The sequence below is a fragment of the Phocoena sinus genome, chromosome 20 (genome assembly GCF_008692025.1).
Source record: "Phocoena sinus isolate mPhoSin1 chromosome 20, mPhoSin1.pri, whole genome shotgun sequence".
NCBI classification, from domain to species: domain Eukaryota; kingdom Metazoa; phylum Chordata; class Mammalia; order Artiodactyla; family Phocoenidae; genus Phocoena; species Phocoena sinus.
The window spans coordinates 18,250,655-18,276,084 of NC_045782.1; the positions used below are offsets into that span (position 1 = coordinate 18,250,655).

General features: G+C 43.1%; 1 protein-coding gene across 2 annotated transcripts in view; it reads right to left on the reverse strand.

Annotated features, from left to right (window-relative positions):
* The window catches only part of MYO1D (myosin ID), a 355,118-nt gene that overhangs the window by 219,785 nt on the left and 109,903 nt on the right, over nt 1–25,430 (reverse strand). For both annotated transcript variants that reach the window (XM_032615652.1, XM_032615653.1), the window contains exons 7-13: nt 24,161–24,277; nt 22,348–22,551; nt 17,641–17,786; nt 17,444–17,558; nt 12,562–12,732; nt 8,728–8,798; nt 5,205–5,279 (exon numbers count right to left, since the gene is read on the reverse strand). In XM_032615652.1, the coding sequence (XP_032471543.1) occupies nt 5,205–5,279; nt 8,728–8,798; nt 12,562–12,732; nt 17,444–17,558; nt 17,641–17,786; nt 22,348–22,551; nt 24,161–24,277 (899 nt within the window). The remainder of the gene's footprint in view (nt 1–5,204; nt 5,280–8,727; nt 8,799–12,561; nt 12,733–17,443; nt 17,559–17,640; nt 17,787–22,347; nt 22,552–24,160; nt 24,278–25,430) is intronic.

The following is a 25,430-nucleotide window of genomic DNA, read 5'->3' on the forward strand; positions in this document are numbered from 1 at the left end:
TTACGCGGGCCTCTCACTGTTGTGGCCTCTCCCGTTGCGGAGGACAGGCTCCGGACGCGCAGGCTCAGCGGCCATGGCTCACGGGCCCAGCCGCTCCGCGGCATGTGGGATCCTCCCAGACCGGGGCACGAACCCGTGTCCCCTGCATCGGCAGGCAGACTCCCAACCACTGCGCCACCAGGGAAGCCCGAGAAAGCATCTTTTAATTGAAACAAATATTCATACAGTATAGGTCACAAAAAGCCAGGTCTTTCAAAAAACACAGATAGGAATAGAAAATAACCACTTTTACATTGTCATCTAGTAAATCCCTTTACTGCAGCTGAATTATGAACACATTTATAGGTAGCACCGGCGGTTACAGTATTCTATTGATGTGACACTAAGACGGCTGCAATCCAATTCTTAAAGTGTACTTAAGGCCAGTTTTCAGGCTAAAAATGATATACTGTATTCTTTATTTGGCTCAGTGGAGACATTTTTATAAACATGTACAGTGGTCTCGGCTCTGATTTTCTTCCTGTTTCATTTTGGGTGCTTTTGATTTTTTAAAAATTTTTGTTGGAGTATAGTTGATTTACAATGTTGTGTTGGGACTGACATATACACATTACTCTATATAAAATAGATAACTAATAAGGACCTACTGTATAGCACAGGGAACTCTAATCAACACTCTGTAATGGCCTATATGGGAAAAGAATCTAAAAAAGAGTGGATATATGTACATGTGTAACTGATTCACTTTGCTGTACACCTGAAACCAACACAACACTGGGTGCTTTTGATTTTAAAGTAATTGGAACTCGAAATGTTGCTTGCATCCTGGAAACTTTTCTCTCATCAGTTTTTTTTTTTTTTTAAATTGGGGATTGACAATAGAAAAGACCTAACATGGATTTTTTTTTTTTCTAACTGTGTTTACTGCTGCCATCATTTTGCCCACTTTTCTTTTCCTGATATAAAACTGAGAAAATTGAGTTGGTTTCCCAAACACCTAGTAAATTTCTGTACAAAAAGGCTCTAAATAATAGCAGCAAACTGCCAGAATGGATGACAAGAGTGAGGAAGATAAACGGCGAGGTGAAGACTGACTGCGTCTGTGAATGAAGGCAGAAAAAGAAAAACAGTCCTAACCCTCGCCATTGCCATCAAAAGTGGCTATAAAATAATGCGTGATCTGTGGTTCATGGACCCAGTTTTATTACCTTCTACTCCTATTCCATAATTTTCCAATGATACACGTATCAATAAAAATGACCACATAGGGTTTCCCTGCTGGCACAGTGGTTGAGAGTCCGCCTGCCGATGCAGGGGACGCAGGTTCGTGCCCTGGTCCGGGAAGATCCCACATGGCGCAGAGCGGCTGGGCCCGTGAGCCATGGCCGCTGAGCCTGCGCGTCCGGAGCCTGTGCTCCGCAATGGGAGAGGCTACAACAGTGAGAGGCCCGCGTACCGCAAAAAAAAAAAAAAAAAAAAAAAAAACACATAAATGTTTATTGCTTTTCCTTAACTTTTCCATTTCAATCTCTAGCAGAGAGAGAGAACTTGAGGCAATGGTTCTCAACCTTTAGTGCCCACAATGCCTGGATGCCTTCCTAACACCTCTGGAATAGAATTTCCAGAAACTAGAGCGTGTGCACTTCGAAAATCCTGATGCCCATGTTTAGCCCATCTAAACACCATCTAGGAGGATGGTTTTAACCAAATTCTGTCTGATTTCCAAGACAGAAAATCACTGGCTTTTTTCTACGCTCAGCTGCACCTTACTCCCTTTCGGTCTTGTTTCAGACACTACCTTGTAAATGAAGGGAGGGAGGAATGTTGAGAATGAAGGAAATAAGATGTTTATTATTATTACATTATTAAACAGTAGAACTGATGCATAATGAATCAAAACAGACACATACAACTGTTTTAAAGAAAAAGAACTTTCAGGCCAGTAAGTCAACATACTTTTCAAACTTATTTAAAAGAAACTTGCCCTTAAAAGGGAAGCTTATTTATCCAGAAACCCAGTACGTATAACAGATAAGGCGGAACTTAGCTGGCTAACGAGAAAGTGGTAAAGAGCGATCTGTGCACCTCGCACGCCACCTGCTTGCTCCTTGCCTCCTTCCCTTTATATATACACGCACACGCATGTGCCTGCACACATGCATGGATACTCTACAGAACTAGAGGTCCAGGGATTACTCTTTAAACAGACAGAAAGAAAGAAAGGATTGAATTTGGAAAGGTCATTTAGCCATGGAAGCATCGAAAAGGCAAAGGTAGCCCATCTAAACACCATCTAGGAGGATGGTTTTAACCAAAATGATTTCAAGACTTTCCATCCCCCTGGCAAGGCCTTTACTACTACGGAGATATATACAACAAGTTGCAATGAACAGACTTTTAATGTTTTTATACCTTTGGCAAGACCATCCCTGTTGTGAAATGGATTCATCTTAGACTGATGCCCTTAATTGTTGGATTTATCTAAGTTCCTTTGTTCTGATTCCAGGCTTACCAAGCAACTAAGCATTCTATAGGTGATATTTTTCACGGTCAATTAACAGAGCTCTATTTGACTTCCCAGGCAGGTTTTCCAATAGGGAAGAAGAGCCTGTTATCCCCATGCAAGTGTTCCATACCATGAGACCGTTAGATTGTCCGCTGGAAATAAATCTGCTCGCTGGTCTGTTTCTGCATTGGCCCTGTGAGCTGGGGGTTACGTGAATCCACCACTAGAAGGTGCAGCTGTTCTCTGTGAGCTGAACCTCTGGGCTGTGATAATTCAAGAAGGTAACCAACGCCACCCTGTGCAGCCTCCTGGTACACAGCCTGGCTGCCTTCCCCGGGCAACGCACCCTGACTTTGTCACTGGCCGACTGAGGCCGTTTTCCTGATTTGACTTTTTGACTTTTCTACACACAGAGCAATGCCAGACTCTTTGATTTCTCTCTCAAAATGGGTGCATCTTACCTGATAAACTGAGCATTGAAACTTCTTTCTGAAAGTCTCTTCTCCCCAAACCAGCTCTTACGTGGGTCCCCTCTCACATTCCCACATCTCTGTGACTTTCTAGTGGTGATGGTTCCATCTCTGCTCTTGGAGGCTTCATCCATACAGATGAACCATATTATACCAAAACCTCTTGAAAGAACTGTTGAAACACACTTTCTCCACATTCTCATTTCCTGCATTCTCTCGCGCCCGCTTCCGTCAGACATCTTGTCTTCACGACTCTACTGAAGCCAGTGTTGTCAGGGTCCCGATGACCTTCATGTTTGCAGATCCAATGGTGAATCTTGGTCCTCATAGGACTCTGCTCTTGACAGTGTTTGACACAGTTTATCTTTTTTACTTGACCTGGCCTCCCTGACACCAGATTCCTGGCTTTCTTCCTAACTCACAGGCATGCTCTCAGTTTCCTTTGCTAGTTCTTCTTTCCTTGCTTGACTCGAAATGGTAGAGTATCTCAGGGATTCATCTTTCAACCAACCTCTTCTCTCTTTTATTTTTTCTCTCTGCTCACCCTAGACAAACTCACCCAGGACTACGGCTTTAAATACTATCAACAGACTGGTGACCATGAATTTACATCTCTAGTCCCGCCTTTACTCTGAGCTCTAAATGCACACAGTCGCCTATTTGGCATTTTCAACTGGATGCCCAAAACGCACCTCCGACAAAACATATCCAAAACGAAACTCTTGATTTCCCCCCAAAATGAGCGCCTCCTCTTGTCTTTCCCACAGTCAAGCATCCCTTCCCCATTGCTCAGGCATCGTCTTTGATTTCTGTTTTTCTCACATCACACATCCTATCCATCAGCAAATCTTGCTGGCTCTACTTTCAAAACATCACCCACTCAGACCACATTTCATCATCTCTGTAACCCCATCCATGCCTCAGCCTGGATCACTGAACGAGCCTCCTACTTGGTCTCTGCACGTCTACTCTTGCCCTTTACAGTCTGGGTTTTACACAGCGGTTCCAATGATTTCTTTAAAATAGAGATCATATCACATCATCCATTCCGATGGCTTCCCATCATGCTTGGCTCATGGACTCTTCATGAGCTGGGCCCTGTGGACCTCTCTGCAGCCATTCCCAATCGCTCTCCCCTCCCCTCACTGATTTCAGCCACACTGGCCTTCCTCCCGTCCTCAACACACCCAAGCCCGTTCCCACCTTAATGCCTTGGTGAACTAGCCCTTCTCTCTGCCTGAATGCTCTCCCTCTCTTCCTCGCCATGTTCATGGTTCACGCTCTCACTTCACTCAGGTCTCAGCTCAAATGACCCCTCTTTTAAGAAGCCTTTTCCGACCACCCTACCTGTAATGCCTCCCCGGCCCTTCCTGGTCTGTACCCTTCAATCTCTCACCTACTTTACTTTTCTTCACAGCACTGGTTACCACCTGAAAGTTCGTTGTTTTATTGTTTTATTAACTGTCATCTCCACTAGAATAAAAGACCTCAGGAGGGCAGGGGCTTTGTACCCCAAGAGCACAGAAGAACGTGTAGCTCAGAGGTGCTCCATATACCTTGTCTGAACTACTGACCAACAGGCTGAGGAGACTTAATACACGAGCGACAACACTTTAATCCAAAAGCAGCAGCTGGCTAGGAAGCTTCTCTTCATCGTAGGCCTTCTTTCCAAGGTATCCGTACTGGGTGTGAACTTGCTCTCCTCTGCCTGGTTTTATTTCTCCACAGATTTTTCACATTTTCTTGGATTGTGAGGAGATTCTGACCACTCAGGATCTATCACCACTGACACCACAGCCACTCTGATATTAGGGTGGTCCCTTGGCTGGAGATACTACAAAGACACTACAGTGGGAATCTGAGTATGTAAAGCTTTCGGCTGGGCCAGAGGTTATCTGACACTCTCCCATGGCCACTGGCCTGGCCGGGGGGCTGCTGAGCACACCGGCGGGGGTGTCGGAGGATGGCGGCAATGAACAGAGAAACTGAGGCATCCCAAGGGAAATCAAGGAACATCATATTAATAACAGGGTCCCTGCCCTAAGTTTACAGCTTTTATCATCATAAAGTAATATATTATTTCACTCATTAAGTATGATCAAGCAGAACCAGAAAAATGACCAGAAACTCTTAAAATTGTCACATAAAATACTCGTGTGCATACATATTACGTAATATACATGTCAAAGAGCTTAACAAGAAGACCAATAATAAAATTTCAATCCTACCTGTTATACATGAGGCGCTTGAAATCTTGAAATAAAGTGTCTTTGTTTTTGTCAATAAAACCAACGACAGAGTAGCTAGTTGAGAGAGAAAACAAACACACACATTATTCACCAAGCAAGAGCCACTTTTAAGCTTTTCTAGAAGTCTACACGCCTTTCCACAGTTAAATTATGCAACCAATCATCTATAAAGCTAATACTGTCCACCCAGTGCTGGGTTAAAGAATAACAAATTCGCCTCCTGTACAGAGGGGGTGCTGTTTCTAGTCCTCGAAAGGAGAGCAAACAGCTGTGTCATCATTATGATTAAGATCATCATTCTCTACTGGTTTGTTGCTTACCTCAAGACGATGACTTTTAAAAAGACAGCTGCATTTATCATCCAGCATTCCTAAGATAAAAGCAAAACGGCAACGTACAGGATCTAACAGTCTCATCCGTAAGGAGGTCAAATGACTTGCCTAAGGCTTGCTCACTGCGCTCAGGGTGGGAGAAAAGAATCCAAGAAGAACTGCAAAGGATGGTAAGATTTGGATAAGCAGAAGAGAAAGAGGAAGGCAGATCACACAGGGGAAGCGATTAAATGAAAGGGCGGGAGCAGGCACATGCGAGGAGTGCTCAAGAGGAAGTGAAAAGGTCAGTGTCCATGGTTTGGAGGAAGGGACGCGAGCAACGTCTTGAAGGTCCAGCTAAGATTGCAGCTGGTGACAAAGGTAGGAATGGGGGTTGCTCTGCTGCGGTGACTGGCATGGCTCTAGAGGGAGAAAACTGGGGGATGAGGCGGGGATAACAGGAAGGGAGGGTTCTGCACGATTACAGCAGGCTGAGAGGAGGCTGGGTAAGTAGCAACCCTACAGAGGCAGCCGCTGCTTCCAGCTCTCCTTTCTTGCCTGACTGTATCGTCTTCCTTGTCAATCGCATCGAACCCTGACCCCGCACCAATGTTCCAGCCTTACGTGTCTAATTCTGCAAGAACGTTCCTTCAGGCTGTGCCGCCCATGGGCGTACTCTAAGGCCGTCAGGTCCAAAATTAGTTCCTTGCGTCCTCCAACCTCGGTCTTCTTCCTAATACCTGCAAGTCTCTTCTGACTGAGCCCTTGAAGTCACCTGACTCTTCATCTATCACTGGACCCATACAACTCAAACTTCAAACTCCTTATTTTGGCCTTTAAGACTCATTGTGATTTGATCTCAATCTACTTTTCTAGGCGTTTCTACTTCTCTATGCCACCAAAGGATACACTCCAGTCAAATGGGCCTAGTTACTACTTCCTACATATTTTTAGCCTCCTTTCCCCTTTTTCCTATAAAAATAATTCCTAGCACCCAAGGACCAGGATCTGCCTTCCTGGGTTTACCACACACAGTTAGAAGTATTATATCATTTGCTTACTCTGAATTCTGACAACACATTATTACTCATATGGCAATTATGTTCAACCATCTTTTGCTGTATCAGTGTATGCACATGTGTATGTGTGTATGTGTACATATATATGGGAGTGCGTGTCAATAAATACATGCACACAACCACGTATGTATGTATGCATCTTACATGGAAAGCTCTTTGTGGGCAGGGACCATACTTTATAAAGTATTGTGCTCACAGAAGATTCCCAGCAAAAATCTGAAAAAGGGTTGAAGAGCTTAACAAGAGGAGGGCAAGTCTGAGGCATCAAATATTCCTCTGTGGGGCTGGCTAGCTCTCTGGACTGCGAGTCTGAAAGCCTAGTTATTGTCTCAGCTATTCCATAAACTTGCTGTGTGACCTTGGGTAAGAATTTTACACACTCTGCATAAATTTCTTCATGCCCTGCATGTTCTCTAAGGCCTCTGTCCAGCTCTGCAGTTATGCCAACCTGGGCTGTATAAAAAGTACCCTATAAGTGAGGCCTGGAGTTTCAGAGGCAGGTGTCTGCGTGGTACTGGATCTTCCCTCTTCAGTATTCTGGAACCTGGAAATAGCACCAGAAAAAGTGGATAATGGTGCCATCCCAGCACTAACGGCTAGTTTGACAGAGGGGGGATGATAATTTTGAGCCATTTTATTTTATGATTCTAGAGTTTTAATTTAAATCAGGAACAGCTATTAAAATTTCCTCAAATGTCTTTTTGGCATTTATAGAGATGATCATTTGCTTTCTGTCGTTGTTTAATTTCTTCCTGTAATGGGTTACATGAATAGAATTCCTAATGTAAAAAATAAGCAGAAAGGAAAAGAGGGGACTTCAAACAAAAACAAGATAGTAAGCAGTGTTGGGTGGGCAAAACATAGTAAGTGTAGCAGACTGGAAAATGCCACCTTTGAAAGACAACCACGTCAAATTCCCTGGAACCTGCGAATGTCACCTTATATGGTAAAATATGTGATTACGTTAAGGACCTTCGGAGGAGAAATTCATCCCGTGTATTCAGGTGGGCCTTAAATGCCAACACAAGTGTAGTTTTAAGACAGAGGCAGATTTAACACAGACACCCTGAAGAGGAAGAGGCAGTGTGACCACAGAGGCAGAGACTGGAGTGATGCAGCCGCGAACCAAGGAATGCTGGCAGCCACCAGACGCTGGGGAAAGCAAGGAACAATCCTCTAAAGCCTCCAGAGTGTGGCCCTGCCGACTCCTAGATTTCTAACTTCTGGCCTCCAGAACTGTGAAAGAATAAATTTCTACTGTTTTACGTCACCAATTTGTGGTCATTTGTTACAGCAGCCCTAGGAAATGAAAATACTAAGGCGGTTATATTTTTTTAGTTTCATTTTCTTCCCCAATTTCTACTTTTATTGTATTATAATCAGAAAATGTAGCTTGTGAGAATTTCACTTTTTCAAATAACACTTGAAAATTCATATGCTAAACTGGTTTTTGCTCATATAGTTACCCAACCACTAGTAGTTCTTTATGTACAATGGTGACTTTCACCTCTGGGCCTGCAGGCCTGCTATCTCTTCTGCTTGGAATGCCCTCTCTTACTCTTCTCTTCCTAATTCTGTCTTCTGACTAAGCCTCTTTTACTTCTAGGACTCAGCTGGGACATCACTTCCTACAAGGCTTGGCCACACTCCTCACTCTGGGTTAATTACTCCTCCTCAGTGTTCCCATAATGCCTTGCGTGTCTCCAATTTAACCCTTTCTGTTCTCCATTATAACGACTTATCATGTATTCAGCCTGTATCCTCCACTAAACTGTTAGCCTCTTCAGGGCACGGCCCATATTACCCACCTTTCTATCCCAGTTCTTAACATACTTCCATGGTTTATTTAACCATCAGCTGATTCTGACTTGAGTGCCAACAATGCCAGGAACTGTGTATGGTCACGTGGTGTGTCTTTAATAAATGTTTGAAAAGCAAGGGATGAATGAAGCTATGCTAATGTTTTAAGTGAAGAAATTAAAATATACTGGCATATGAAATGGCTGGAAAATGCAAATGAATACAAAAGCAATTTCCATTTGCCTTGACTATATTTTCTGAAGTGAGGCTGCATGCAAATCATCACATCGGGTACCAAAGTAAGATACTCACACCACGTCACCCGCATAATGTCGAATTCGGAAATCTCGATCAAACTCCAGGATTTTGTCCGAGGCGCAGAGCTAAGAAATCAAGAAGGGGATGATCTTGAAAACAGACATTCTCTCTTTCCTAAAAATAGATTCCAACTTAATAGGAGAGGATAACCGTGTCACAAATCACGATATCATTACGAAGGAAATCACACTGAGTGGGGCTTGATTTAATTTGGCAAATGTGGTAAAGACTGAGAACTTTCACTGGAAGTCCACATAGTCAGACTTCATTTCTTGGCCGAGTGACCAAGTTCTGGATGATGGAAGGTGAGTTCAAGTGAGCTGAGGCTGTTCAAGGCCAAAGCAGGTTAAGAAGTGGGTGATTCTCCTCTGTACTTCCTTTTCACCTCCCACTAGTTGGATGCAGAGGATAGTCCCCAGGGGCTGGAAGAGCCAGAAGATGGAAGAAGTCTGGTTCCCTGGGAGGGAACCAGACTTCTATTGTCTATGACACTTAAATCTTGGCTGCTATCTTAACACAGCCCAGCCTACCTTGACTGACAGAGTCTCTTTCTCCTCCATGTCCCACTTAAGGAGGATCATATTGAGGGTTTGCTATCTCCTAGGCATGGACATCTCATTCCATACTCACAACTGACATCTAAACTAAGTATTATGGGCTCTCTTTTACATACATGGAAACTAAGGTTCAAAGAGATTAGGTAACGGGCCCAAGGTCCAGCTGGTAAGCGGTAGCTCTGGGAAGGATTCTTGGGACTGAATGCAACGTCTGTACTCTCCTACGTACACAACAACCTGGCTCACCTGTCTTCTGCTAAGCCGGGACTCCAGGTCTATCGCTTCACAGATCAACCTTCTGCGGCTGTTTCTCACTGAAGAGGAACTTTATGGGAAGGCAGTTTTTATATAGCCCTGGGTCTCTATAACTTTCTGCAATTTCCTTATTACAGTAGCACCTAGATTCTTTGAGCGCCCTGTGAAGGATCACTTGATATCCTATAGATTCAAAAGCAGACGTCTAGGGCTTCCCTGGTGGCGCAGTGGTTAAGAGTCCGCCTGCCGATGCAGGGGACATGGGTTCGTGCCCTGGTCCGGGAAGATCCCACATGCCGCGGAGCAGCTAGGCCCGTGAGCCATGGCCACTGAGCCTGCGTGTCCGGAGCCTGTGCTCCGCAACGGGAGAGGCCACAGCAGTGAGAGGCCCGCGTACCGCAAAAAAAAAAAAAAAAAAAAAAAGCAGACGTCTAAGAATCCATAAGCATTGAGTGCAGTTACATACAAATACCACTTGACTTGTAGTGTCAGACAACAAACAAGCCTAACCAGGTTGGTGGGTTCTATGTGGATGTCTAGATTATTAAAGGAATAATTAGCCTATTAATTCAACAAATGAATAATTATAGGAAGTTAGTGTCAGACTTCTGAGGTTCCAGTCTTGGCTCTACCACCTACTTGCTCTGTTTCCTTTAGTAATCACTTATCTCAGAGAGTTGGTCTGGAGGCTAAATGAACTATGGAGACCAAAGTGTCTAACATGCAGAGGGGTCTCATTTAATTCCTCTTTCCTTCTCTCTCTCTTATTAACCACTTTTACAAAACCCTTTTACTTATAGAATGCCCAAAGGAAAAGGACCCAAGAGATAGCTATACTATTATAATTGAATATTCTTACATTTGGATACTGCAAAGTCTTAACTGATCTAAACACAGAAGTTTTTAGATTTTTCTTTACTTTATAAAAAATAATACAAGTTATGTATTTATCATTCAACTTTATATGTTAATAATATTTTACAGTTATTTTATGGTTTATTGGATCATCTGCCTGCCTCTCCATGATAACTTTAAGGCATGAGAAACAATTTAGCCCCTAAATAAGCATAAGCCAGAAACTCCTTATTTAGCCTGCCAATAATTCTAGCTAATCATTAATAACCAATAGCAATGATAATACCTGCTTTAACATACAGAATAATAGCATTTATTTAACAGAAAGACTCATAGTGATGAAAATATCCTGACAGCTTGGTTATTTCATTTCTTTCCTTCATTAGGCAAAAATCCCAGAAAAGAACACACAAAAAACTTCCATCTCAGGATTTGTCTGGGGGAGGATGCTGAGGGAGAAAGGAGCCACCTGGTCTGAGAGTTGGGAAAACCTGGGCTCCCACATTATAAAAAAAAAAAAAAAAAAAAAAAAAAAAATTCAACCTCCACAGATAAATTACTATTTAGCATTTCCTATCAAGTCAGTAGCAGCTGCTTAAAAGTACCGTACATACAGTTCCTACTGTAAATATGAAATTATATTTCAAAACATTTGGTTGATAAATTCGAGTGTATAAATGGCCAAGGTGAAACATAACAAAATGAAGTGATTTCTCACATGAGAATCATATTTATTTAAACAAAGTGGAGCCTTGCCTGTTTTAGTTTGGAATTCAATATTTCATAAGATCTATTTGGTATGACTGTGACCAATTCAACTGAATTTGACAAACACAGATTGTCTACCAGTGCCAGGCGAGTCTCCAAAACCTGAATTGTGATTATAAAGGACATTTATACCCAACCCCTCAGAGACAGGACATTTGTCCTGTAATCATGCCGTCTTTAAAAGCACCACTCTAAATTATTTACGTGGCTTCTAACTTGGCTCACTGCTCTGTCCCCAGCACCCAGGATTGTACCTGGAAAATGAGACGCACTTAAGTATCTGTGTTATAAATAGGAAATGACTGAAGGAATAACCCTAGCTAGACCCCTAATGTCAAAGATCAGACTGTAGCATCTGAAAGCTGACTTACAGCACACTACAAGTTAGTCCTCAGTAACAGACCAAGGAGAATATTTTAGAAATAAACTAGTCTCAAATAAATACCAGCCAGTAATCTATTTCTTGATGATCTGTGCTTTCTCCAGTTAGTTGGGGAATCTTACTGTTCTGATTACATAATTTCAGAAGGGACAAAGTCAGAATACAGATTTATCCATGCTAAAAAGTGGCAGTGGGTCATAGATTTATATGGGATTATGGAGGAGCAGAAACGTTGGCCCCTTTCCTTCTGGAAGTGAAGAAGAATGGGGCCTGTTTTTCCTTCAGCTTATGGTTGCTAGACAAGCCTACATTTGTAGGGAACACCTAGGGGTGATGGCGTGTCTCTTCTATGCCAAGTATTATGGCAAACATACTATATGCAAGGCACAGCACAAATGTCGGATAACCACGACTGCCACCAACTATCATGGAGATACGATCTGCTTATAACATTTTTAGAATGTGAAAAATAGGGACTTAAGAAGGATAACCATTCATTTAAGGAATGAGTTTCCTCGTAACACTAGGATTTCAGCTAGAATTTCTCTGTTTTCGAGAAAGTCACATAGTCGGAAGAACTACAGCAGAGAACACATACTACATTTTCATAACTGAGGATTACAGTAAAAAGTCAAGGACAAAAGCTATTTTCAGTGCCAGAATGATCAGATGCGGGAGCAAAATCCTAGCACATGAACAAGGACTCTGTATCTATTGGTTACAAATGACATCATGCTTTCTAAAGAATCGTGTTCATTTTTCCTACCTCTAGCAAATTGAATAGTCTAGAGCTCCCTCTCCTGGACATTACGATGTCTATCAATCTCGCTGTCCTATAAACCAGAAAGGCAGAATTCATCCACAGCAATACATCATTTCATGGATGTTTATGGTCCTTCTCACTTGAGTGGACATTCTTTCAACCCAACATATAAAGTCATTTAATTCTGTCAAACAATGAGGAAAATCTTAATGATCAAAATGAGAGGAAGTTCTCATTATACACACTACCTTTCGGCTGGAAAAATGACCATGTTTGCCCAATTTACTGTTAAGCGCTTCCAGGAACATCTCATCGGTGACTTTGCCGACATTCATGCAGGCGTCATCCAGGATGGCAATGATGCCCCTGTGCTGCTGCTCCACGAGGTCCACGATGATCTGATTGTTGAAGTAATCGATCTGTAGGACACAGCAAAGTGGCAATTCCAGAGGGAACCGGAAACCAGGAACAGGTGCAACGGCAATGCCTCCATATGTATCGGGAATTTAAGTCACTTTGGCGTCAAAGAGGTGAACGACACTAATGAGGGATAACGCTAAAATGAGCACACATTCTAACAGAGGTTTTTTTAAATGTATTTGTGGGGCTTCCCTGGTGGGGCAGTGGTTGAGCATCCGCCTGCCGATGCAGAGGACATGGGCTCGAACCCTGGCCAGGGAAGATCCCGCATGTCGAGGAGCAGCTAAGTGCGTGTGCCACAGCTACTGAGCCTGCGCTCTACAGCCCGTGCTCCGCAACGAGAGAGGCCACGACAATGAGAAGCCCGCGCACCGCAAGGAAGAGTAGCCCCTGCTCGCCACAAGAGAAAGCCCGTGCCCAGCAACGAAGACCCAACACAGCCAAAAATAAAAACAAACCAATAAACAAATTTATTTTAAAAAATGTATTTGTGGACTTTTTATCATAAAACATTTTGTCTTAAATGAGTACAGCTCCAGGCAAAAATTATAAAGTAGATAATGTTTCTCCCTTCGCTAACTCCTGTTTTAATTCTGTCTTCATATCCTGCACCTAATCTTATTCGTCAGACCCTCAATCCCTCAATCTGTTGGCTGTTAACCGCAAGACCCAGATTCCACTAAGTACCAACAAATAACCTTGAAGTATTCATTGATACTGAACTTGATGGAGTTAAGGTGTTTCTGAGAACTTGCATTTTTAGTTACACGGCCCTGGCTGACTAAAAATCCCAAAGAGTATCTCCTTCAGTTTTCCAAAAGTTAAAAAGCACATATGGGTCTAACAGAGGTTTCCAGGGTACAATATAAAAAATTTCATTCTGAGATTTAAGTATCCGTAAAGGATAAGAATAAGCTTTTCATGTGCTTCCACAAGGCTGAATAAAGTTGTAAATAACTGCATGCTCTTTAGCCACCTCAGCACACACAAGGTCTGTGTAATAATCCTCTTCTACACCTGTCTATTCTGATAGCCTGCAGCATGCATACCAACATACACACAGAAAGCACACATGGCCCTGACTCAGGAAAGCTGTAGTACCTCATTTGAAGACGGGCGGCTTATACATTTTAATCTTGTGTGTTGATGTGTCCCACCTCACTGAGGAGGTACTTGAACTCAGAGTTGTCACCACTACCTTCTGTAAGATCGACACACTCACAGTAGAGTATTACTGTGTCTCATGGATCCCTGTTCAATGCCATTTAAAATCCAAGGGCTCATGCCAGCTATCTGTCTGTGGCTTTCAGCTCCATCCCTAGTCTTGCGAGTCCTCCTCTGTATTCCATGGACTGAAAGTCTGCAAACTGGGTGGCTTTTCTGCAAACTTTGTTTTTTATACTTTTCTGGTTTGTCTAAATCAGTGATTCTCAAGAGGGTGACTCTGCCCCCCAGGCGCATTTGGCAATGTCTGGAGACATTTCAGGTGGTCGTGACTAGTAGAATGCTACTGGCATCCAGTGGGAAGAGGCCAGGGATACTACTAACATCCTACAAAGCACAGGACAGACTCACAACAGTTATCGGGTCTAAAACGTTAGTACAGAGATGGAGAAGCCCTGGTCTAAGTATTCACTTTTATTGTGGGCACTTATTACATTTCTCATTATGGAGAAAAGTTATTTCTATCTTTGGAAAAAATATCCTTAAAATATTCAAAAAGCAGGAACTCTGTATTAATTAACAGCTGAAATCGTAGACTTTGTGACTATGGAATTAAAGATTAAGTCTTTTGTGCCAAGAACAAGAGAATTAAGTTCCCCAAATTCCAGCTGTCTAACTAAAAGTGATTAGTCTTTGCTGAAGAGTCCAGTAGCTTCTGGTTCACAGTTTAATGTGGCTTCAAACACTGCTTACAGTCGTGGGTTTCAAACTAGGTTCTTCCAGCAACCTGGTATTCCCAGGAGGTTTCTTAGCGGATGCAGGGGACAAAGAGAGATGAGAGGGGATGGCTCAGGGGCACAGGGCTCTGGGGCTCCCATCCTCACTCCAAATAGAGCAGCTTTGTGCCTGAGAGTCAAGTCCTCAGCACCTAAAAATGACTTGTAAACTACGGCACCAAAATCATGTAAAGGCGAATCAATTAGGGAGACAAGACATTATGAACCTCTTGGTGGAAGTTCACATACCACCTATGAAATAGACGGTGATCCTGACACCAGTCAAGACTCTAGATCTAATAACCAATGTACAAGACATATAAGGAACAGAGAAACAGATTAGGTGACACCTCGGGAACCCCATTAGCAAAATCCAGACAGTGGGAAACTCTAAAGAACAAATGACTTATTCTCTCAACAAAAGATTGCAAGGAAAATAGAGAGAGAGAGAGAGAGAGAGAGAGAGAGAGAGAGAGAGAGAGAGAGAGAGGGAGGGATGGAGGGAGGGGAGAGAGGAGAAAATCGATGGATGTTCAAGAGGCCGATCAACCAATTACAACGTAAGTAACTTATTTGGATCCAAATTCAAACAAACTGTAAAAGCAAAACCAAAAACTCTAAGACAATTGAGGAAATGTGAAATGTGAACACTGGCTGCATATTTGATGACATTAAGGAATTACTGTTAATTTTTTAGGTGTGATAATGGTGTCGTGCCTATGGTTTTTTATAAAAGTCTTTATCTTTTAGAGAAACACACTGAAATATTTACAGATGAAGTAATGTGATGTCTGAGATTTGCTTCAAAATAATCTGGGGGTGGGTGGGGTACAGATGACACAAGACTGGCAACTCCCTGATAACTATTAAAGCTGAGTGATGGGTACAAGGAGTTTATTATATTGTGACCTCTGCTCTTATGTGTGCTTGAAATTTTCCATAATAAAATTTTTTTTTTTTGTAATTAATCACTATGTTCTAAAGTTAGGGGTTTTTAAAGGAAATACTTGCCCAGAATGGAGATTCTAATTTGGGGACCCGGGCTGTATTCAGTAACTATTATTTTGGAGTGAGCTTTCTGTTACCTCTGGGTCACATTTTTCTTGCTTTATTTCACTAAGAATTGTTTTAAAGGGCTTTTGCTCCTTTTTCAGATGCTTGGAATAGTCTCCTGCAACTGTTGACTTTTCCCTTTATCAACTATGCCTGTGGAATTTGATATTCTGATTGTTAAAGGATATTTTGGACCAGTATCTCTGAACCACATCTGAATAACAAGTTTTATGATTAAGTTTGCTATAAAAACCTAAGCCCCAGTTATAATTGTGTATTATGTTATGCAACAGATTCGTTCTAAGAAAGCTGCATGTAAACTTAACGGAATTGAATTACATCTTAAATATGCAATGAGACTTCACTCTTTAAATCAAAACTGTAGGTATTCCTATTAAAAAGTAATAATACAGGGCTTCCCTGGTGGCACAGTGGTTGAGAGTCCACCTGCCGATACAGGGGACACGGGTTCGTGCCCTAGTCCGGGAAGATCCCACATGCCGCGGAGCGGCTGGGCCCGTGAGCCATGGCCGCTGAGCCTGCGCGTCCGGAGCCTGTGCTCCGCAAACGGGAGAGGCCACAACAGTGAGAGGCCCACATACCACACACAAAAAAAAAAAAAAAAAAAGTAATAATACACCCTTTGCTTTATTTGTAAATATGTAGAATTCATACTACTATACTTGAACAAAATTGTTACGGTATTCTAACATTTAACACACAATGGATGGAAGGCAAAGAAGAAATTGGAAGCAGGAAAGCTAGTTATCATACCAGTATCTCCTTTTTCTGAATGAGAGGAGATGGAAAGTAGGAAGATGGGAAGGAATATAAAAATAATTTAAATACAGCATTTCAAATAGCTTTTTACTGCTTACACTGGATATCAAAATACAAATACGGACTTCATTATCTATACTATTTGGCAAAAGGATAAACACAGAAATTTATGGAAACTCAGAGAAGTTTTTGATTTTTTTTGTCTGTCCTCAAAATTGTTCAAAAATACAAATTTCAAAGAAAATTACAAGGTCCCATTTCTATCGTGAACACAGGAGGTCTAACTGTCATGTTTTTAGCTGTGATCTGTGGTATTGCACCCTGCATCAATCATACTGTCTGGCTGTACCTTATTGGACTAGTGACAAATACAAAGTTCACAGAGAGCCAGGAGAAGAGAGGTGATAACTGTTGTGTGACACAAAGGAAAGGAAATGGAAATCAAAGTTAATACAGCTGTTTTCACGCATGGGTTTCAGGAAATATGAACCTCATTAACCAAAGACAATAAAATGCCACTTGGCTTACAAAGTAGGAGAAGAAAAAAGGAGAAATAAGAGCAAAGAAAGAAAGAAGGAAGGGGAAGAAACTCAGTTTGGAAGCAAAGTTCAGCCAATTGAAGGCATAAGTTGCTGTCCTGAATAACTTATAAATGATGCTAAACTCTAACAGATGTGAATCAAAAAAACTACGTGGCCTCAGCTGTAAAGTGAACATAAGTTTACTGATTTTCAACTCAGCCTTTCCTGGGCACCAACCAGACAGTCGACCAAATTAGAGAAATCCCACCTATCAACCCCGAAAATGAACTGTAATGTTTCAATACCCTGAAAAGGAAAGCTAAGGTTTAGGTGTTTCAAGCACCCAAGATGATCAGCAGGTACCCAAGATGCTAAGAGTTGACGTTATCGTGAACAGTCTGTACGAGTCCACTCACGTGCTTCCAGGGGATCCCTTCCCGCTGGTACTCCTCCTGTTCTTGCTTCAGGACCAGCTGAATAAACAGCTGCTGGAGCTTCTCATTGCAGTAATTGATGCAGAATTGTTCAAAGCTGCAAGAAAAGGAATCAATTAGGCTCAAACAAATAAAAAAAAAAATAAACAATAGGGTTTTCAGTACCTTATCCGGTTTACCTGTTGTTGTCGAAGATTTCAAAGCCGTAGATATCCAAGACACCTATAACCGTGTTCTTCCCGTGGATGGTGGTGTCAGAGTTCTTGACCTCAATAATATCATTGATGCGAGAAACAATCCAACAAAAAAGGCGCTCATATATGGCCTGTGATGAAAATGACATCGTAAATTCTTGCCCATTGGAAATGGGTCCCCTGTTTGGATTTGTGATAAGTTTTAAATTCCTATTGAATTAAATTCGTACGGACCTCCTCCTTACCATTTAGCATAGCTGTTAATCCTCTAAGCTGAAAAATGCAGATCATCTGTTTAAAAATTATATGACGGGGCTTCCCTGGTGGCGCAGTGGTTGAGAGTCCGCCTGCTGATGCAGGGGACACGGGTTCGTGTCCCTGGTCCGGGAAGATCCCACATGCCGCGGAGCGGCTGGGCCCGTGAGCCACGGCTGCTGAGCCTGCGCGTCCGGAGCCTGTGCTCCGCAAGGGGAGAGGCCACAACAGTGAGAGGCCCGCGTATGGCAAAAAACTAAAAAAAATTAAAAAAAAAAAAAAAAAAAAAAAAATTATATGACGTAGCATGATGGTTGGAGTGTTAAAAGATTATTATGGGTCACTACATGTGTTGAATTCCAACAACATTCCTTAGGTGTGTTTCTGTGCCCTGCTAAGACCCATAATTTGCCTACTGCCTCATATAAGTCACTTCATGGCTTTATTTTAATCTCATCAACTATAAAAAGCAGAGAACCAATGAGTTCTATGCCCTATGGATTCTAAATATATAAACATTGATTTATAATGCTAAATAAAGATCTGAGCCAAAAGGCCACCATTTCAAATTCCTTGAGAATCAAATACACAGTCAATGCACAAGGATACACACGCAAACACACACAGGGACAAAGGCACCATGCACTCACACACATTCACATCCTGACACAAACGTGCACTGCAATGTCACATCTTTAGAAAACCTTTCCTTAACATCTCCCTCCAGCAACCCGCTCTCTTCACCTCCACACATCCATACACATCACCTCCATTCCTCCCCTCCCCCTCTCCCCTTTACGCTTCCAGCCACTCCAGTCTTCACTTCTCTCTCATGACTCCATTGAAATGGCTCATCAAGGACCCCAAGCACCTCTATATGGACCCTTTCTGGTACCTCTACAGGGACATCTTACTCAGATACCCAGCATCACTCAACCCAACTTCCTACTCCTGTCTTAAACATTCTGCTCTCTGGGATCCGTAATATCACACTTTCTTGTTTGTCGGTTGGTTTTTGGCCATGCCAGGTGGCATGCGGGCACTTAGTTCCCCAACCAGGGATCAAACCCACGGCCCTGCAGCGGAAGAGTGAAGTCTTAACCACTGGACCCGCAGGGAAGTCCTGAACCCGCACTTTCTTAGTTTTCCTCTTATTTCACGGGCTGCCCCTCCTCGGCGGCCTTTAGGAGGTCTCCTCCTCCACCTGATCTCTAGAAGCTGGAGCTCTCCCTAGTCCTCTTCTCTTCACTCCCCATCTCCTCCCCTTTAAGTCATTTCATACAACATTAAAGAACGGTGATATAATATTACCCCAAATGTATCACCTGAATGCAGACCTCTCCTCTGAGCTCCAGGCTCCCGTGTCTGACTGCCTACCTGACAACACTCTTGGATGTCTCACAGCTGTCCCAAACTTATGTCCTGTCTGGACCATTGATCTTCCCACCTCCTAAAACTGTTCCTACCCAACATTTTTTTTTAATTTAATTAATTATTTTTATTTTTGGCTGCGTTGGGTCCTTGTTGCTGCACACGGGCTTTCTCTAGTTGCGGCGAGCGGGGGCTACTCTTTGTTGCATCGTGCAGGCTTCTCACTGCAATGGCTTCTCTTGTTGAGGAGCACTGGCTCTACGTGCGCAGAATTCAGTAGTTGTGGCACACGGGCTCAGTAGTTGTGGCTTCGCAGGCTCTAGAGCGCAGGCTCAGTAGTTGTGGTGCACGGGCTTTGTTGCTCTGCAGCATGTGGGATCTTCCCGGACCAGGGCTCGAACCCGTGTCCCCTGCATAGTCAGGCAGATTCTCAACCACTGTGCCACCAGGGAAGTCCTTCCTACCCAACTTTTAACCGTAAATAAATAGAAACAGAAACTTGGGGATTCATTCACTCATTAAATGTTTGCTGGGTACTTGCTCTGTGCAGCTTGTGGGAGATACTGTACCAAGTAACATGAACACTGTCTCTGTCTCCAAGGAGCTCAGGGAGTAGAGTGAAGGAAAATCACACACACGCGCGCACACAAGCACGCACAGATGAGGTGCATGGGATGTGAGGAGACTTCAACCTGTTCAGTGTTCAGAAAGGCCAGGGATGGCTTCTCTGAGAAAGTGGGCTGAGATCAGAAGGATGGTAAGAGTTAACCAGGTGAGAGGGGAGAGAAGAACAATCCAGGCAGAGGAAACAGCATGTGCAGAGGCCCTGTGGCTGGAAGGATAAAGGGGTAAAGACAACATGTAAGGCCTGAGAGACGTCTAATGTGGTAAAGGGGAGAAACGAGTCTGGAATATGGCAGGAAATGAGACAGGAGAGGTGGGTTGGACCATGTCAGAAATTATCTTTGATTCCATCATCCCCAGAACAACAGGTCCTGTGGATTTTATTCTCCAGATACAGTTTGTCTCAAATCATCCTCTTTTCCCCATTTCCACTGCTACTTTCCCTGTCCAAGCTGCTATCATCCTCCTCCTGGATTACTGAAATATCCTCTTAATTGGTCTCTTTGCTTCCACCCTTGCCCTACCCACTGCTCCATAAGATTCTCATACTAAGGTCAGAGCCCCGTAAGATTCTCATACTAAGGTCAGAGCCATCATTTTAAAAATTGAAACTTGACGACATTGCCTCTGCTTAAAATATGCCACTCTCCATTGCATTTGGATAAATTTGAATTCCTCTGAAGACTAAAAACCAAACAAGAGGTTTACAAGAGTAAAAAAATGGTGGAATATGTAGCAACCTAATCAACCAGCAAACAAGAGAAAATGTAAACTCGGGAAAATAAAATATTTGCCACATGGATAACAGACAATAGGTTAAAGTTATGAGCTCTTACAAATGGACAATAAAAAGATAACAGCCCCAAAGAAAAATGTAAAAACATATACCCAAGCAATTCTCAGAACAGATGTAAATACTTTACAAAAATAGGAAAAGATGCTCAAATACACTAGCCATGAAAACTAAAGTAACAATGAGGTATCACGGTACACCCAGAAGATCAGTCACTTAAAGCTTCAGATCAGGGTGTCCTTTGACCTGCTCATTCCTGGGAAGCCATCTAACTGAAATAAAAGCACTGGTGTGTAAGGAAAGATGGACAAGAATTTTCAGCATTGTTTGTAGTGGCCAAAAAAAAAGGGAACAAGGTGAATGACATAAGAGGTGGATGGTTAATAAATTATGGTCCCATCACCACACAGACACTAAAACAATGGGTCCACCAATTGGCTTGAAGGAGACTTGCACGAAGCATTATCGAGTGAGGAAAGCAAAACGAAGGGCCACAAAAGGGGCCTGTGCAAGCGAGCGACCCTGAGCTCCCCAGTCAGTCGGCTTCTGCTTTTCTGAGAATGTTTCTGGCAGCGATGCTCACAGCCATGGGGTGCTGAGACCGTGCTGGTCAAAAAGTACCACTCTGGTTTCAAAAGGCTTAACCCACTTTCCAGGAACGTCTGAACACCTCCTCATAGAATTTCACTAAAAATGAAACTGAGATCAACACCAGGCTGTGAGATAATAGAAAATATACTGGTCTCTGCCCCTGGTTCCTGGCACAGAGCTCTCGAAACCCTTGTAGTTTCCTAAGTGATAAGAACACTCGGAGCATCTCTTGTTCTGATGTTTGTCTTGGACCCCACCCCTGACCCGGGGCTCCTAAAACCCTTGTAAATTTCTGAGTGATAAAAGCATTAGGAGCGTTTTTACTCTAAGGAGGTGACTCTGAGTGTGCTCCTAGCTGGGGGCTGGGCACCAGAAACACCAAGCCATGATTCGAAGCTTGGAATTTCCAGTCCCACCTCTCATCCTCCAGAGAGGGAAGAGGGGCTGGAAATGGAGTTAATAATTGACCGTGCCTACATGAGGAAGCTCCATAATATCCCCAAAGTACAGGGTTTGGGAGCTGCCCAGTTGGCGAACACATCCACACACTGGGAGGGTGATGTACGCCAACTCCACGGGGACAGAAGCCCCTGTTCTCGGGACCCTCCCAGACTTTGCCCTATAAATCTCTTCATCTGGCTGTTGGTCTGTATCCTTTATCATATCCTTTAATAACCGGTAAATGTAAGTAAATGTTTCCCTGAGTTCTGTGAGCCACTCTAGCAATTAATGGAATCCAAGCAGGAGGCTGTTGGTACTTCCCATCTATAGCTGGTTGGTCAGAAGCACCGGTGGTAAGCGCGTGCGCGCGCGCGCGCGCGTGTGTGTGTGTGTGTGTGTGTTGGGGGACAGGCTTGCGGGACTGAGCCCTTAACCTGTGGGGTGTGATACTGTGATACTATCTCCGGTAGACAGTGTTAGAATCGAGTTAAACTGTAGGACACCCAGCTGGCATCACAGAGAACTGGTGGTGTATGGGAACAACCTCCTCCCCGTCATGTTAGAAATTTTGGTACCAGAACCCTCACAAGGCAGACACGGTGCCTTTAAAATCCCACCTTAGCGAAGGCATCCCTGCCGTAGCTGGCTTCCTGTTCCGTGTGTTGCTTGTCGATGACATCACGACCCGTAGCCACCGTCCGGTAAAGGAGGGCTTTCTCAACCATGTCTGTCTTGGTGGACAGCAATTCTGCTATGATAGATACAAGCCTGCCATTTTCAATCAGAGGTATGTCACCATCCACTACAAACTTTAAATTTCCCTGTATCAGAAGAGAAAAACCAAGACACACCACTTCCAGTGAGATTCTGAAACACGATGCCAGGGATATATTTGCTAGCTTAAGAGAGAATTCCAAGGGACCTTGTTTGGAGCGCCTGTTTTCCTAAATACATTAATATCTCAACATATAAAAACCTAGTGTTTTATGCATTTTTTCCTTCTCCAGACACTCATCTATATTTTAATTTTCAGCATATGTTTTTGATGGATGGAAATTTTACGTTTTTATGTAGTCAAATCTATGAATCATTTGCTTCAGGGTTTTTCTTTGGTGTTATACTTAGATCATTCCTACTCTGAAGATTTTATGAATATTTAATGTTTTCTTCTATTCCTCATACGGCTATTCTTACATTTAAGCTTTTTATCCACCAGGATGTATGTTGGTATGTGGTGTAAAGTAAGAATTTAACTTTATTTTTTCAGATGGCTAGTTGCTCCGACACCATTCATTGAATAGTCTAGCTTTTCCTCCTGATCTGAAATATTACTATCATTACATATTAATTTCCACCAAGTTTTTGAGTCCGTTTATATTCCACTCATCCAACAGGCAATAAATACTTATTAGCCGCCTACCAGGTGTCCAGCACATGAACTAACCTGTGGCTTTTACTATCATTTTAAACCTGGTGGAATTAGTCGTGCCTCCCCTCCCCTGCGCCCCCTACCCTACTACTCTAACGCATTTTATTCGACCTTCTTACATGTTTATTGTTCTAGGTAAATTCTAGAATCATTACGTCAACTGAAAAACAAAATTCCTCTTTGGATTCTGAAGGATTATTGTAGCACCGTATTTATAAACTAGTTGAAAGAATGAGACAGTTTAGAATGTTAAAGTCTTCCTAGTCAGGAACATTTAAAAGATTGTTTATATAATATTTTTCATATAGGTCCTGTGTATTTCTGACTCACTTAAGAGTTAAATCTCGCCACAGGAAAGTGAAAGGTCGTTTTTATTCCAGATTTGTATCCATGTTGTCACTCATTTACTACCAGGTTGCATGTTCATTATGTGTTCAACATCTCTAATCATATAGACAGTAATGAAAGGACTCTGACTGGTGGTTCTTTACTTCTAAGTTTGGTGTGATGTGTGGAAAATAACCTGTGCATAAGTGGGCCAGGGTGGTCCGTGGTGTTGCCTGCAATGAACTGGATGTGCTTTTAAGCCAGTCATTTCCAGTCTATAAAATGAGATCACCAAAATTCTAGCTCTAGAAATCTATGATTCTATGTTTCAAATGCCTTTCGAAGTTTGCTCTGTTCAAAAGATTTCAGCTTATCCCACTGGTGGTCACATCACTGCTGAACTCTTTTACCTTTGAAATTAACCAGTTCGAAGTCTGACATACCAGAAAGGCAGTGAACGAACTAAAGCCACAGTCTCAAAACCCACGGTGGCTTGGAAAATCCCTCATATTATTAGAACACGTAGGAGGAAACTACAGATAGAGTAAATTTCTTCAAAATGTCAGAGGGATTTTCTCTACATAAATTACTTTTTACAAAACCCCAAACCTTCTGAAAGAACATCCTAGTCCCGCAGGGAGGTGCGAAGAATTCTGAAAGGCGTCCCCACTCACCAAGTGAAGAATAGTACCCAAAATTTTATACACTGTTTGAATCTCCTCGGGCTGGAAGCCAATGACTTTCATGGCGTCAGCTACTACCTTGAATTCTGCAGCATCATTGATAGACGACTAGGAATGAAAACAGGAAACTGAGGTCACAGACACCGCATATGAGCATTAACATCCAAAAACTATGGGACTAAATTCAAGTGTAGCCGAGGTCTTGATGTCTTTGGAGTAAGTCATTGAAGGGATGATGGGTATTCAAAGAAAATAAAAATGGTTTCGGGGGTAGAAACATAACGCAGCACCCACAGTGCCCAACTGTGAGAGTCGCCGTCACCTGAGACAAGCACCAGGAACATTTCTGGAAACTTCGGTGTGGAAGCAAGTCCTGAGCTGGCTCAGAGGAGCTCCAGGATGGGTGGAGGAAGTGGCATGAGATGTGAGACCACAAATGGAAACTCTTGACTGACGGAGCCTCCGAGACATACGCCTGGCTACCTACTGTCGTCTGTGGCTTTCTGTTCCACAATTAGTCGTGTCCTGGCTAGAAACAACACTCCCACACGTGTACGGTCAGGCTTTCTACTCCACGGGTGGGGAAGAGCAGGCCTCCCAAAGCCAAGGGGCCTGCCTTGATCGTTCAGCAAGCTAGAAAATGGTCTGGGACTATCACGTCACTTTTTCAGGCATTCAACAAACATTCAGCAAGTCAGATCTTTAAATGGCACGGAAGTGCTGCCGTAGAATAAATGTCTGTCCCCCAACCCCCAAATTCGTATGTTGAAATCCTAACCCCCAAGGTGATGGTGTTAGGAGGTGGGGTCTCTGGGAGGTGATTAGGTCTTGAGGGCGAAGCCCTTACGATGGGATTGGTACCCATAGAGAAGAGACCCCAGAGATCCCTTGGTCCTTCTGCCCTGTGAGGACACAGCAAGCAGGCACCACCTTTGAACCAGGAAGCGTGCGTTGACCCTGCAGGTGCCTTGATCTTGGACTTCCCGGCCTCCAGAATTGTGAAAATCAACTTCTGTTGTGTATAAGGCACCCCAGTTTATGGTATTTCTGTTGTAGCAGCCCAGCTAGACCAAGACGGGGGCTCAAAGATAAATCGCCTGCCTTGAGGATCTGTAGCCCTCAGGTTGGAAGTACAAGTGTGTCAATAAAATTTACAATAAAGCAACGGTAACTGCCTATCTTAGCAGTTTTCCCAAAGCAGCATCTGCGCAGGGCCTGATCTCTTCCTTGGTGAGTTTCTGCTCTGGCCGGGACACAGACA